Genomic DNA, 14776 nt, shown 5'->3' with positions numbered 1-14776 from the left:
GTGAGGTTAATTCGGTACAGTAACATTTGAGGTAAGGACAACATGGTTGTAGTTAAGACAATTGGAACATAATGCTTCGTCAGCATACCAGCATTCAATTTAAATGAACATTAAAAGGTGTAAGCTTAATAAATGACAAACGAGAAAGAAATAGGTATTATAATGAATATCCAGGTTAAACCCTCTGACGTTATTCGTTGGAAAAAGTCTTTCTAAAAAAATTGAATGACTTTTACTTGAAAAACCGGTATATTACTGTTGCCTATATTAAGTCTAAAAATAAATAGTTAATATACATTTTAAAAAAGATGTGTGTAAAGTTTAGAGGAAACGTAATAATGCATACTCATATGATATCCTAGCTATCGTAAGCGTCATATCATAACATTTTGATGTGTTAGTATTATAAATATTTTTATGAAAAATTGTAAACCTCCATAATTAATTGTGGCTATGTAGCTATATATATATAGACACATTCAGATGCTAACGAGCTAAACAAAACTATTAATGTTTCATCCATTTCTTCAAATTTAAAGACAGACAGACGGAAGATACAGAAAGTAGAGTCAAACCTCAAAGTGAAAAAGGAAATGACAATTATAATACCATGGCATAAAACATACAAACAAGGACAAAAAAAAAGAAAACCCAGCAGTCTACTAAACACAACAAAGAAAATGAAAGACTGAGCAATAACTATTCAAGAACCCCAACAGTATTCACAACTGTGAATCTGCTCAATCAATAATCCCGATTTATCATGCAATATTGAAATGTTCTGAAATTCAGAAACTTCGTTCAAAGCACTTGCAACAATTATCTAATGATGAAAACTTAATACAAAACGCAAACTATACAATATATTGTGTTAACTGCTAAAAATTAACGAAACATGACGGTGATATTTTTAGTTCTCAACCAAGCCTCACTGATAAAGTAGAAATTTAATTCAAGGTGTAAAACTATGCATCAGTAGTATCATTAATTCGAAGTACATATTTCCCAGTTGATACGTTATTCAAGGGCTAGTATTCCTAGCATATTTTTCTTGGCAGAGGGTTTTTGCTCACAAAGAAGCTGTAAAAACTAAGAGTTCCAAGTGGTGAAGTAAAAATCGACCCTTCGTAAATTTTGCAAACCACGAGTTGGATGCCCGTTATGATATATCTGCTTCACAGATGACGACAGATATGTTCCAACAATCGCCTGCTCTCCTAATGTGACGTATCAAATTTAACTAATCACCGTATTTGTATTTGCATCATAAACACGCCGGATGTTAAATGTGGAGTCGAGTCTTTTTATATCGTATTTGCAGCAGGAATTTAAACTTTATAACAAACTAGTTTCAATTGATTAAGGCTTTTGAAGTGAAATCCTGCATAATTTCGTAAATGTTAACAAAAATGAATTTCTAAATGTTCTTTTATACAGATAGCCTAGATATGAATTACTTATTTAGTTTTCTAATTGGTTTCATAATAATCGATCGTAATAGTGTAGAGACTGGAGGTATTTAATATATTTCATTTTGAATAAATACATCCTTCTCAGTGTATAAACAAATCTTTTACATTGTATTAATGAAATAGGAATGAAAAATGTTTCACATTGTTTAAATACAATGGACTACAATGGTTTCATTTAATAACAAAAGGAAAATATTTGCTCTCACGTAGACACCAAAAAGTACAAAAAAATGGGTATTTCCCAAGGAATTCTAAATAATTTCTATTTTAATATACTGAAAAAAACTGAAGTCAACGAACACTTTTTGCATTCATATAATGTACGACATAAACAATTATCAAAATCATTTGTTGAGTAAGCAGCAATGAAAATCAGTTAAACAAAATCATACGCAAATATAGCACAAATAGAAAATGCATTTCAACAACAACCAGCCGCTCTCATTGAATTAAAGGCCATGTGGAGTAAACGTCAATAAACTGAAGCTCACCACGACAAACACACCAAACATATATTTAAATAAGTCAAAATCTTATCTTCTATAATGTAAAGGCCAAACAAAAAACAAGTCTTCTTACTTACCGCTAAACTTAAATCGTTGTGAATAAATTCAACACAGAAGACAAAATATCTGACACATATACTGATATTGCCACTTAGACAGCTTCCAAAAATGAGAACAAAATTCAGACACATGACACCTATACACTCTGGTAGTAAGCCTCTTTTGTGATTGATCAATCTTTCCACCTTTAATATCGAACATTGAAAATTAAAATCGCATATTTCAAATAAATCAATACTTTGCTTGTTTGAATTGTTTTACATTGTCATATCGGGGCCTTTTATAGCAGACTATGCGGTATGGGTTTTGCTCTTTGTTGAAGGCCGTACGGTGACCTATAGTTGTTAATGTCTGTGCCATTTTGGTCTCTTGTGGACAGTTTTCTCATTGGCAATCATACCACATTTTCTTTTTTATAAAGCATATCATTCAATGGCATTACAGAGATTGATGAACTCAACAAAACACATTTGACAACCCTAAAGGTTATAAAAGAAAGCATGCTTAATGTTGAAATTCCCCTATTTTAAAAGATACAATCAGTACTTTTTCAGATAATAAAAGGGATAAATGCATAATCTTTTTTGATTTATAGCTTAATTTCAACGAGCCAAAGTTCTACGAAAATATGTGACTTTGCTCATCTACTGTAACGTGACCATAAGATGAAATTATTGACGTTCTGTTTACTCGAATGACCCCAAATTCTGATGGCTGGCAAATAAAATATCCAGATTTCCATCTCCATGTATCGAGCAGTTGCTTTCTAAAGTCGGGAGTCAAACATTTCAAATGCATTTAAGACTTTAGCATACTAGAGTTTAACAGTAAACTAATTGGCTAGGCTATGTTGGTACAGTGGATCGAAAGTGACAACAGAAAAACATATAAGAAATTTGTTTTGCACTGTCTGAAAAAGAAAGATGACTGGATAATTATAATGTACCCCAAAAAAGTTCGAATTTCGATCAAAATTGATGTGTACAAAAACAGTCACCCTATTACAATACGAGATTTGAAGAATTAAATAAACTAAGAAAAACGTACATAACGGATAGAAAGTATGATTCCGTTTTAGTCACACAGGTATAGAAGAGACAAAACACACTTTTATAGTATCGGACGGTAATATCATCGCAAATACGAATATTTACGTTTTTATGGTTTGGGATCTTAGTTGTATTTTACAAGATATGATATGGTAGAGTGGGGAATAAACCCAAACATTTAAAACATCTGAGGCACAAAAAAGGACTTGTGATGAGAAGAATTTCGATTATTTATAATAGAGTTGTGCAATTGACAGTTTTAAAAAAAGAAGGAATAAATGAATCGATACATTAAACATCAAAAGAAAAGAAAAAAAACAAAAGTTAAGACGCAGAGCTCAAATTGTCTTTCCTCATCTAAGTTAAAGTAAATTGCGTCTTTGAGATGAAATCACCTCAGATTTAAGGCAAAGGAATCTAACAAATACTGTCAAAAGTACAAGACAATCTAAAAATAGAATACTCATTTATTTTTATTTAGGCTTTTCTTTTTCTATTTTGTTTTAATTTAACACACCATTATTCTCTATTCTTTATATTTTCTAATTTTTTTTTCTCTGTTTTATAATATTTCAGTCCAATGTTCTGAAGATTTGGCCCATTATTCTCTATTCTGATAATGTAAGACATTCTCTCTTCTTTAGGTCTTTTTATAGATTGTTTCCAGGTGGTGTGAACGGTCTACAATACCCCTTACAATCTATTTTGTATACACCAATTATGCTTATCCAGTAATGACTGTGCATTTAATAAAATGAATTATATTGAGACTTATTCAATATGAAATAAAACATTGTTCACCGAGAAATGATATATACTCAGAACGTAATGGAGAAATTGGTTTCGTGTATATAATCACGTCCATCCGTATTTCGTTTTTTGTTTTGAGAGGTAATAAAAAAACCTACTAAAAAACAAACCGAAAGTACAATACACTTCCTTCGGTCATGTTTATATAATGATATTTCAACACTTAACTAAATGGACGCAGATATACATGAATTCAAAACACCACAAAATATAGGTTATATCATGTGCTTCGGAAAAATAAACATTTCTTGTTTCAAAATTAAAGTGGCACAAACATTTCTTGACAAACACGGGAAGGAATATCATAAACGACTACAGGAGAACAAAGTAGCGGCGAAAGATAAATTGTAATTTTGGTATCCATACAGTGAGTAAATAAAGATTCCTTTCTCATTCTAACGAAAAAAAAACCCAACGCACATACATCATGATTGTCCTTAATTTTTCCTTAAGTAAGTGTGGCCAAGTTAAAGTATATGTAGGTTTAGTGTCAATATATTATTTACTTCTTGAGCGAGGTATATAATTTGATTAAAACATCAAAACGATATTGTATGATGCTATGGCTGCATACAATGGTTTCTAGTAACATATTTAATTTAATAAAAGCATGTAGCAACTCTGTAAATAGAGTTAACAGGTGTTTGTGTTTCAATTTTAATCAAAAAAATTGTGCATCTCTGTCTTTCAAATGTTTGAGCTTGAGAACGTTCATGATGAAGATTAGTCCAGTAACACACTTTAGACGCACGAGTTTTATGGGATGATTTTCATTCATTAACACACTGAGTCGTTATCACTGCTGTTAGTGTCATCAACTCAGACTTCAGAGCTTTGTAAAATAAACCTCCCCGTTAAAGGATAACATATAACGAAGAAAACAAATGTTCTAACCCCCTTCGACAAAGTTGACATTGAAGCTATTAAAGCAACAGTTCCAAATTGTAGAGTTGGAATCACCCCTTCGTAATTCTACGGACGCCATCACGAGTTGGTTGACCGTTATGGAAAACCCGCCTAACAGGCGATAGCGGAAATGTTCCTAATGTCGTAACTACCATCCCGTCCCCTTTACACGAATTTATCCTACCAAATTATTACCAGGTACAAACTTACATTAGCAAAACGACCACTGCCATATGTTTTAATGTGAAAAACAGAAAGACAAAAGACGATTTGAAACGAAAATCAATATAGGTGAGTCCAATACATGTATATCTAAATATATTTTATACCAGGGCAGTTTTCAAAAATGGTTCACAAGCCCAACTTAAGAACACCGTACACATACTATGTGTGTTTATTTCTTACTAACTGCACAAAATGTAAACGCCTTAAAAATTTCGTGTGCCCAAAGCGCATCTATAGATTTGCTTTTGTCAAAAACGCTCTGACTCAAACATTCGAAGGTCATTGATGTAGAAAAAGGTAAAAATGTTAGGAGCCATTTGTATAAGGGGGATATAAAAGGAATAGCATAATTTGGCTAACTCAAAGTTCAAAAATGAGAGGCGAAAGATAACAAAAGGTCATTGAAAAATAAAATAACCCTCGAAAAACGAAGAAAAGACAAACAGTAGACAAAACAAAATATAGAAAACTTAGCAACACAAACCCAACCAAAAACAGGGTTGATCTCAGGTGTTTCGGACGGGTAAGCAGTTCCTGGTCCATGTTGTGGCAACCTTCATTTTCTCATAATAATACCCACCCGAGTATGTCTTTTTCTGGAAGGTCACATTTGGGAAAAAGGGGACGGAGTTGTTGTTACAACAATCGGAAAATAATTGATGTCATTTGGGAAATAGATCTTGATTGTCAAACCAATTAGTGACAACGTCCGTAAAATCAAGCGAAGTGGTGAATTTAATTTTTGGTTGAATAGCTTCCTTGTGGCCAGAATCTCTTTATCAGACAAAACACGATAGGAAATAAAAGCCCTGAAATATCGTATCAACTGGGAGATACACACTTCGTATGCATCCGCTGCAGTAATGTTGCTACATTGAAATGGAAAGTTCACAATCAGATAACTGAAATCATCTCTGATAATTTTGTTTTCAACCGACTCTCATTATCAATTGCTAGATGTAGGTCAAATACTGAGCAAATTTAAATGTATCTGCTGTATCCATTAACTTGAATTAAATAGGATAGATGCATTCAACATAGTCAACAAATTTGAATCATCTATATAGCGGACAGTGAACCTAAAGGATACTGCTAATTTTTCTTTATTCGTCCTAAGAACTTCCTGTATGTAGCCGGCCTCATGTGAATATTTATACAGTTGGTTTCCTGGGAATGTGATAAAACAGTTGACAGACTTTAATAATTCAATGTATAATAAAGCGATCGTACTGTATTACATGTACACTACGAAATTACAGAACCACAAACAATGTTCCTTAAACGGAAAGATATTTGAATGAATTTTAAATAAATAGTTCTTTTTAACTTTTTTCAGTTTTTTCTTTAATCGCTTTTCTTATAAAAGATAATATGTACACCAAATCAAATACGTTTAATATCACTAATTACAATACACGCAAGTGTTTATAGTCACTGCACATTTCATATTTCATGAAGAAGGGTCATACGGTTTAACGATTATTAAATTTATTTGAGTTATCTGAAAAGTCAGAAGTTGGTAGATTTGTTTGTACTACAATATGTAAATTTTCTGAGTCATTTATAAACTCCTCAATGATATGGCATCAATGATACTGCATGAGTAAAATGGAATGTAAGTCTTTCACTTAGTAATTTCACCAATTAAGACTTAGCAGTTCCCACTCATATAAAACTCTCACAAATTTTCGCCAAATGCATCATCGGCATAAACTGTTAGTATTTTGATATTGGAATGATTCCTCTATTTAAGAGAACGCACTTTTATGGTCACAACGTAAACGTATCTTGAATATAGAGTCCTCTACGTATAACAATGTACACGTACTAATATAAATGGCTGTACAAAAGCTCATTTGCATTACATTTCCAAGTTGAATTATTGGTGGCAGATGATATGTTCAGGGGTAAAGCACAGTATTTTTGTTTATCTTGTTCTGCTTATTTCATATTGATGATCGCTATAACCGTTAATTGGAAGCCATACTTTAATATTTTTTTCGCGCTCGTCTTGATGATAACGGTCATTACTGTTTCAATTCGTTTCCCTAACTGTTGCTGTATCAGTACACTAGTTTGGTTGCCGGAAGGCTGCAAAAAAAATAAAATAATAACCGCGTAATTCGATAATTTGTCTAGTTCAATCAAAAAGTGTTCAGTTAACTGGTGTTTACAACATTTTGAGCGCTTTTGTGTTCCATATGTAGCCGTCACAATATCTCTGCTGATCTTCTAGAACTTATATATATTCCACCGGTTCTAGTGTTTTCATTACTGCTCTGTCTTCTTACTTGACATTTATTTGCTCTTATCTTGAAAGTGTACTCAAGTTATCACACTCGATATAAGATGACATTTATTTTTCAGGCCATTCACAAATGTCCGCTCCCTTGTCACAAAGTAATTCAGATATTTTCCTATGATCGTTTAATGTTGCTATATGTAAAGGTGTTTGTTCATCACAGTTAGCTTGATTAATATCGCCACCATTCTCTAATAATAGTTTTACTGTTTCGTAATGCCCTTTTTTACATGCTGCACAAAGAGGTGTCCACCCTTCGAAATTTAGCATGTTAACAAAAGATCCAGCATTGATGAGTTTTTGAACAATTGTATGGTAACCACCTTCAGATGCTACTAATAGAGCCGTTTCAGCATTGACATTAATCTTATTAACATCTGCATGTTTTTCTATTAGTTTTTCAACAATATCCGAGTGTCCACCAAAACATGCTAAATGCAGTGGTGTGTTTCTCATACTATTAATGCAGTTTAAATTAACATTTTCTTCTAGAATAAGCATAACTATTTCGGTGTGTCCATTTTTGCATGCGTTATGCAGAGGATAATTTCCTTTCGCATCAGCTGTGTTTATACTTGCTCCTTTATGTAATATAAGTGTAAAAATAGAATTATATCCACCACAGCAGACAAGGTGCATAGCAGTCTCTCTACTCGCGTTAGCTATATTAATATCAGCTCCCTCGTTAAGTAACAGGATAACGGTGTCTATATGTCCTTTACTACATGCAGCTATCAAAGGGGTACAACCAGAAGTATTGCACTGATTAACATTCGCTCCGTTCTCTAACAACAGTTTCACTATTTCTTTATGACCGGATGAGGCGGCCGCATATAAAGCACTCCATCCATAACGTGTTACTTCATTAGCATTAGTTTCATTGGTCAGTAGTGTTTTAGCAATTGCATAGTATCCTTCTTTGCATGCCATGTAAAATGGAGATTCTTTATTCTTATTGAGAGGATTGATTTCAACTTCATTTTTTACTAACATGTAGACTATTTGTTCATACTGCCCGGCGCATGCAATATGCAAAGGAGTATCCCCATTCCAGTTACTTTTATTAATATCAGCCCCCCTTTCTACTAGAAATTTTGATATTTCAAAATGTCCCTTACGACAAGCACCAAACAATGCAGTTTCGCCCGAATGTGAAGCAACGTTTAAAACTGCTCCGTTTTCTACTAAAATTAACACAACTTGTAATTGTTTTGCCACGGATGCCTCGTACAAAGGTGTAAATCCACAACCGTAAGTTGCATTTATATTTGCGCCTTCACATATTAATAAATCCACTAATTTCTCAACATAACGTGTACTTTTAACTGCAGCATGAAGAGGTGTCTGACCGTCACCTTTTGGATTGTTTATCTCCGATTTGTTTTCTATCAGCAACTTTGCTATTTCATAATCTCCTATATTACAAGCAGCGTGCAAAGGTGTATAGTCATTTTCAGAATCATTAACTTTGGCCCCGTTTTCTAACAGCAACTTCACAATATTCTTGTATCCTCTCTGACAAGATACGTACAACGGCGTTATGTTGTTTCCTTTTCCTGCATTAACATAATTAATCTTTGCACCATGTTCTATGAGTAGCCGCGCAATATCCGTATACCCTCTCAGACATGACGCAAATAATGGCGACCCTTCATTCTCAAATGTTTTATTCACCGATGCTCTCTTATTGACAAGGGTTCTAACTATAGATTCAAATCCACCACAACACGCAGCAAACAAAGGAGTATTACCAGACTTAGTGCTTTTATTCACATTTGCGCCATGCGACACTAGCATTGTGACTATACTTTCGTCTCCACCGTTACATGACGCAAACAAAGGTGATGCTCCTGATTTTAAAGTTTTGTTTATATTCGCTCCTTTTTTAATTAATAATTCGATTACATTTTCAAGTCCTCTACAACAAGCTACATATAAGGGTGTTTCCCCGCATTTATCTGGTTGATTTAAGTGGGCACCATTTTCAATCAACAAAACAACGGTAGAATAATGTCCAGAGCCACATGCAGCTGTCATTGGAGACAAACGTGTATCTTTAATATTAATTTCGGCTCCATCGGAAATAAAAAACTTAACTATTTCATCATAACCGTTTGCGCATGCTATGATGAAAGCATTGTTACTGTTTTCATCTTTTTTATTTATCATTTGCTTTAATGATGATTCCTCACTTAAAGTTTTTAAAATATTTAAAAATTGTTCCCTGCAAACTTTGTACTTCATTTGTTCGATATTTAAAGCCTTATGAAGTCCATGATGCATATCTTTTTTAAATCTTTGAACATATTCCATTTCATATTGACTTTCAACTACAACGGTATTCCTGATGCGACATGGATATAAGGTGTTAAAAGATTGTAATTGAGTTCGCTCACATAAGACTTCAATATTTGCGTACTTTATGACAGTTGAAGTCATCTTTTTACCGAAATAGCAACATAGAAAGTCGAACATTTTATCATGTATAACTTTATACATTTTACCTATTTTGATGAAGTAAGTGCCTACACAAAAGTCTAGTTTTGTCCTTATTAGATACAACGGTGTGCTGCGATCAATGTTAAAATTTTCAAAAACATTCTGAAGTTTCGTTCTTTCATTTTCATTTGTTTCATTGAATAATGATTCATTTATAGTACCATTAAAAATTACAAACATGAACAGTAAACAGTACTTATGAGGATCAACGACTTTTAACTCATCCCATTCTGAACTAAAAATATTAAATGGCTCATTCAAGAACTCATGAACGGTAAATTGTTCGTACTTTGAGAACAAAAAACATAGTAAAGGGGAAAAAGTGTCACTTCCAAGAATGTCTTCTAATTTCTCACAGTATTCAGACGTCAAATATTTTCCAGCTATAGCTAATTTTTCTTTCAGAGAAAGTTTGTATTTAGTTGAAAGATCAAAGCTACAAGATAGAAATGGCCCTAAAGATCGTTGCACCTTTTCTTCATTATATATGTCTAAGCGACATGATGCTATTATTTTAATGTTGTTTTTTCCTAGCATCATCTTTAATTTATTTTTATTATTAATCCAATTCTCAATATCAACGTCGCTCACTGCGTATTTCCCACAGATGTCATCAATGACGAAAATAAGAAACTCAAATTCTTTGTAATGACTAATTATTTCGTATGGACTATGACATGGTATTAAAGTCCATCCTTCTATTAGGCAAATTTGTAAAGCAATATGGTGTATTATTGCTGATTTTCCCATGCCCGATGCTCCGATCACAATAGCAAAATGTTCCTTTTCTAAATATTTGATTAAATCGTTAATGATAGCAGTTTCAACGAACTTTCTATCATTTTCTTGCCACGTATTCACTTCAAGCTGGTGTGCATCTGCAGTAAAAAAAATATTTGTTAGTTCTTTGATGATTCTTATTGATATAACTTTAACATATAATAATTCTGTATCAAAGGAAACGAGGCATTTGTACAACTGCTCATAAAGTTCTATGTTCAAAGGCCGATATATCGATGTTCTGCCAAAGAGGTTAGTAACTTTTACTTGAATGCTAGTATGATATCTTTGTCACTTTGACCAGATGGAGACAAATCAAGCTATTCCTCGTTCATCTTCAACGATGCCACAATGATATGAATGTGTCATATAGAAATTTGCTGCAACTGAATATATATATACAAAAGATTTATACCAAGTAAACTCATTATTGAAATTTTCAGATGCGCATTTCGTCTACAAAAGACTCATCAGTGACGCTCGTATCGAAACAGCTAAACAAATAAAACAGCCAAATAAGCTATAAAGCTGAAGAGCATTGAGAATCATTTCCTAAAAGTCTTGCTAAATCAACTAAGGTTATCCTTTCCTGAGTTAGAAACGCCTTAGTATATCAAAAAGTTGAAGGGGACATTCAAACTATAAGTAGAAAATAAACAGCCATGACTAAAAAAGAAAAAAAAAAAACACAGGCAAACAACAGTACACAAAATATAATAAAGAAAAATAACGGCTGCGCAAAACTAACTCCATTAAAAACTGGGAGTTATCTCAGGTGCTCCCGTAAGGGTAAGCAGTTCATGTTCCACATGCGATAAATTATATTCTATGTAGTTAATACATGAGATAAAGAACAAAATAACCAACAGTTTGATGTGCTTTTAACTAATTATGTAATTTAAAATTAATTTTATTCTATATATTACTAGGTCGAATCCGTGTCTTATTCGAAAAAGATAATCAACTTTGTATAATAAGTAACGATTTTTATTACGTAAACCTACCATAGCACATACGGTTTGGAAGGTAAGTTTTGTTCTTTACTTCGGTTATATCTGGAATGTAAATAATTACATAAATAAGACTTTGTTATCTACTCATTTTCATGACTATTAATATTTGAATTCACTTGAAGAATTTGTATATATATTATTATTGACGTTCATACATGTCTTAATCGCGAAAGTAATTCCTACAAACTTTCATCTGTTCACTTGGCAATCTTCCGTGATTTATACAAAATGAAAAAACAAGCACGATAAACAAAAATGGGTAAAAAAGAATCATTTAATTCTTATAATAACAATTTTATAAGACGACATTGGAATTACGAATTGTATAACAGCTTTTCATTTGTTTTCCCATCCATTGCTGTAATGAGAAACACGTGTTGTCATGAATGTTGAATTTTATTTGGAATGTCTCGCAACAGTTGTCTACCAATCAAAATTACTATTATAACACAGATGTAAGGTAGACAAAGTTATTAATACATTAAGTGTTTAATCTGCTTTGATTTGATATGAATGCCAATGAGACACTTTTCTGCTAAATTGTTAACCGTTTCTGGTCATCGTACGACCGTCAGAAATGTACATACCCTAGTTATGTTCATTCTGATTTATAAATCTATTGATATTTTTTTACTTAATGAATGCAAGCTACTTAGCTTTTTAACAAATTAAATCGTTTCATAATACAAATCAGTATCGCTTTATTCATAAGTTTTATTCAGCGTTCTATTTCAATTGAGGAGACAAACGATATAAATACGAACCTGTATTAATACTACAATCTGATAATCTCTGGAAAAAATACAATGAACATACATATACTGTAGATAAAGTGTTCATTATATTTGCTATTTACTATCAATTCCAAGTTTATTATTAACGACGATCACATATTATATAGAGATTATAGTATTATATGTCTGTTCACAGTATACAGAAAAACGCAAAAGAAAATAATTGAAATTGATGAAAAAAATAAAAAAGAATAACGAATTTTGAAAAAAGGGAGAGGGCTAGAATAATCATCCTGTCCCCAATTACTTTTGGATACCTTTCCTTAAATTCTCCAGTCATAAATTTCGATTAACAAAATTCATTCTACAACAGTAATAATATACCTTCAACCACGCTATGAATGACATGATTTCTGGTATTATACCTATTTATTAAAAGTTTAACTCCTTCTATCTGACTGCTGTCGATACTTTTATTTTTTGCATTTCACAAGTCATGTCTTCTTTGACTGTCCATGACTTCTTAACACCAAAATCCTGGGATGTGTTTAAGTTGATTTTAGTCTCTGATGCATGATCTTTTTTAACTAAATAATTGTTTGTTGAGTACGCTCAAATCTTATTTCGTGTTAATTTGAACTGTTTATTCAATTTGGATTTTTGTTATGAACTGCTTACTATTTTTATATATCTCATCTTACTATTTTTTATATTTTTAGCTGTGATAAGTGTTTGGCATTGCGATAAATTTTGACTTCCGGTTTCGTACTATGACCAACAAAATTATTCATTTTGTAATATATATTTCCGTACTACATTTTATACCTTACCTCAAAATTATCATCATTAACCTATGAACCTTATTTTCTTTGGTTGTATTTTGTCTAAAGCTATGGTTGTCTTCTGATATTGTTTGACATCGAACTCACTTGTTTTCTTGAATTTGTATTTATATTGTGTCATAGATATTTTTTTTTGTTTAGTTTATGTTCACTTTATTTTTTTAAAGTCTTTAAATGAGTTAAGCCATTTCAATCTATATTATATACTGTGTATATCAATGTTGTGATGTTGCACTATTGTTTCAGGCTGGGTGAAAGTTGGCAAATCAGAAAGCTTAAACCCGCTGGGTTTTTTGCCACTGACAGGAACCTGATTATCAGCGATTGTCGATAGTTGAGGTTGTTCATTAGTGTTTCTCGTTTTTTTGTAAAGTATAGACCGTTGGTTTTCTTGTTTGAACTGTTTTACATTAGTCATTTTTGGGCTCTTTATAGCTTAGGGTTTGATGTGAGCTAAAGGGTTGTTAAAGGCCGTACTTTGACCTATAATGGTTTACTCTTACAGATTGTGACTTAAATTGAGAGTTGTCTTCTTTGATAAGTTCTAGATTAAAATAATAACATGTTTTTAGAACAAATAGACAAAAAAACGTTATGGACCACTTTGATTCGAATTAATATCGATATTTATGTTCACCAAGGACAACAGGTACAAATACAGAGCACACGCAACTTGCAGGCTGATTTGTTATTAATGTCAACAATTTCCGACAGAAAGTCTTAAATTTTAGCTCTCAAATTTGCAGGAATCACAATTTATCACTAGAAAAGATATTTTCTTTCACTTTTAATGATTTTCTAACACCATTTGTTTATCATCATGATGAGATTTAGCAGATGCAAACTGTCTGAAAAATAAACTGTTTTGTTACGTTCTCATTTTTGTTTGTGTTAAATTTGTACGTTTTCTTAAGCTGTTAGAAGTGCTAGATATAGCTGATTGTGGTAAAGCGTTTTTACTTTACATTAACCAAAACTTTAAAAGAAAGGATTTTTGGGTGAATAAATAATAATTAATGAATTTTATGTTTATGCCAGGTGTTATTCTAATGACACCAAATGAATTGCAAAAATATGTAATAATTTAGGTGAAGATAACAACTAAACCCAGCTTTTTAAAGTTTTTACTGAGTTAACACAAGTTGTCAATGATCAGACTAACAAATATTCAACCACTTGCCCTTATCAAGTTTGGCCAAATGTATGAGATAATACAACTAGTAGATAAAAATATCTTAAAGGTATGTTTGACTTTTTATACAAGAGAAACTAGTATCTATAAACTTGCATTTACTTATTGTGCTCTGATTAAATAACATACTATTTATGGACCTAAACATTGTTATTTTTATACTGTTATGTTGCCAAATATATGAGATAGTAACACGAGTCTATTGATTGCAAATGTCTTCATTAAAACCTCCTTTTTAAACTTAACAAGCTATGTTTCACTTTTTATACCAGAAGAACTGGTATCTACAAACATTCATTTACTTATTGTGCACTGATTTATATTTCATGCATTTTCTCACATTGTTAGCATCGACAAGCAAAAACAAATGTAAATATCCAGTTTTA

The 14776-nt window shown here is 32.1% G+C and overlaps 1 protein-coding gene across 2 annotated transcripts in view; it reads right to left on the bottom strand.

The window, feature by feature from the left end:
* Positions 1–6406: 6406 nt before the first annotated feature.
* LOC139489694 (ankyrin-3-like) overlaps positions 6407–14776 on the bottom strand; it is a 36641-nt gene continuing 28271 nt past the window's right edge. For both annotated transcript variants that reach the window (XM_071276360.1, XM_071276361.1), the window contains exons 6-8: positions 12387–12414; positions 11614–11664; positions 6407–10707 (exon numbers count right to left, since the gene is read on the bottom strand). In XM_071276360.1, the coding sequence (XP_071132461.1) occupies positions 7385–10707; positions 11614–11664; positions 12387–12414 (3402 nt within the window). In that variant the 3' untranslated portion in view covers positions 6407–7384. The remainder of the gene's footprint in view (positions 10708–11613; positions 11665–12386; positions 12415–14776) is intronic.

This window comes from Mytilus edulis, chromosome 9 (genome assembly GCF_963676685.1).
Source record: "Mytilus edulis chromosome 9, xbMytEdul2.2, whole genome shotgun sequence".
Taxonomy (NCBI): domain Eukaryota; kingdom Metazoa; phylum Mollusca; class Bivalvia; order Mytilida; family Mytilidae; genus Mytilus; species Mytilus edulis.
The sequence above is the reverse complement of the archived record's forward strand: the minus strand, read 5'-3'. Positions and strand labels throughout refer to the sequence as shown.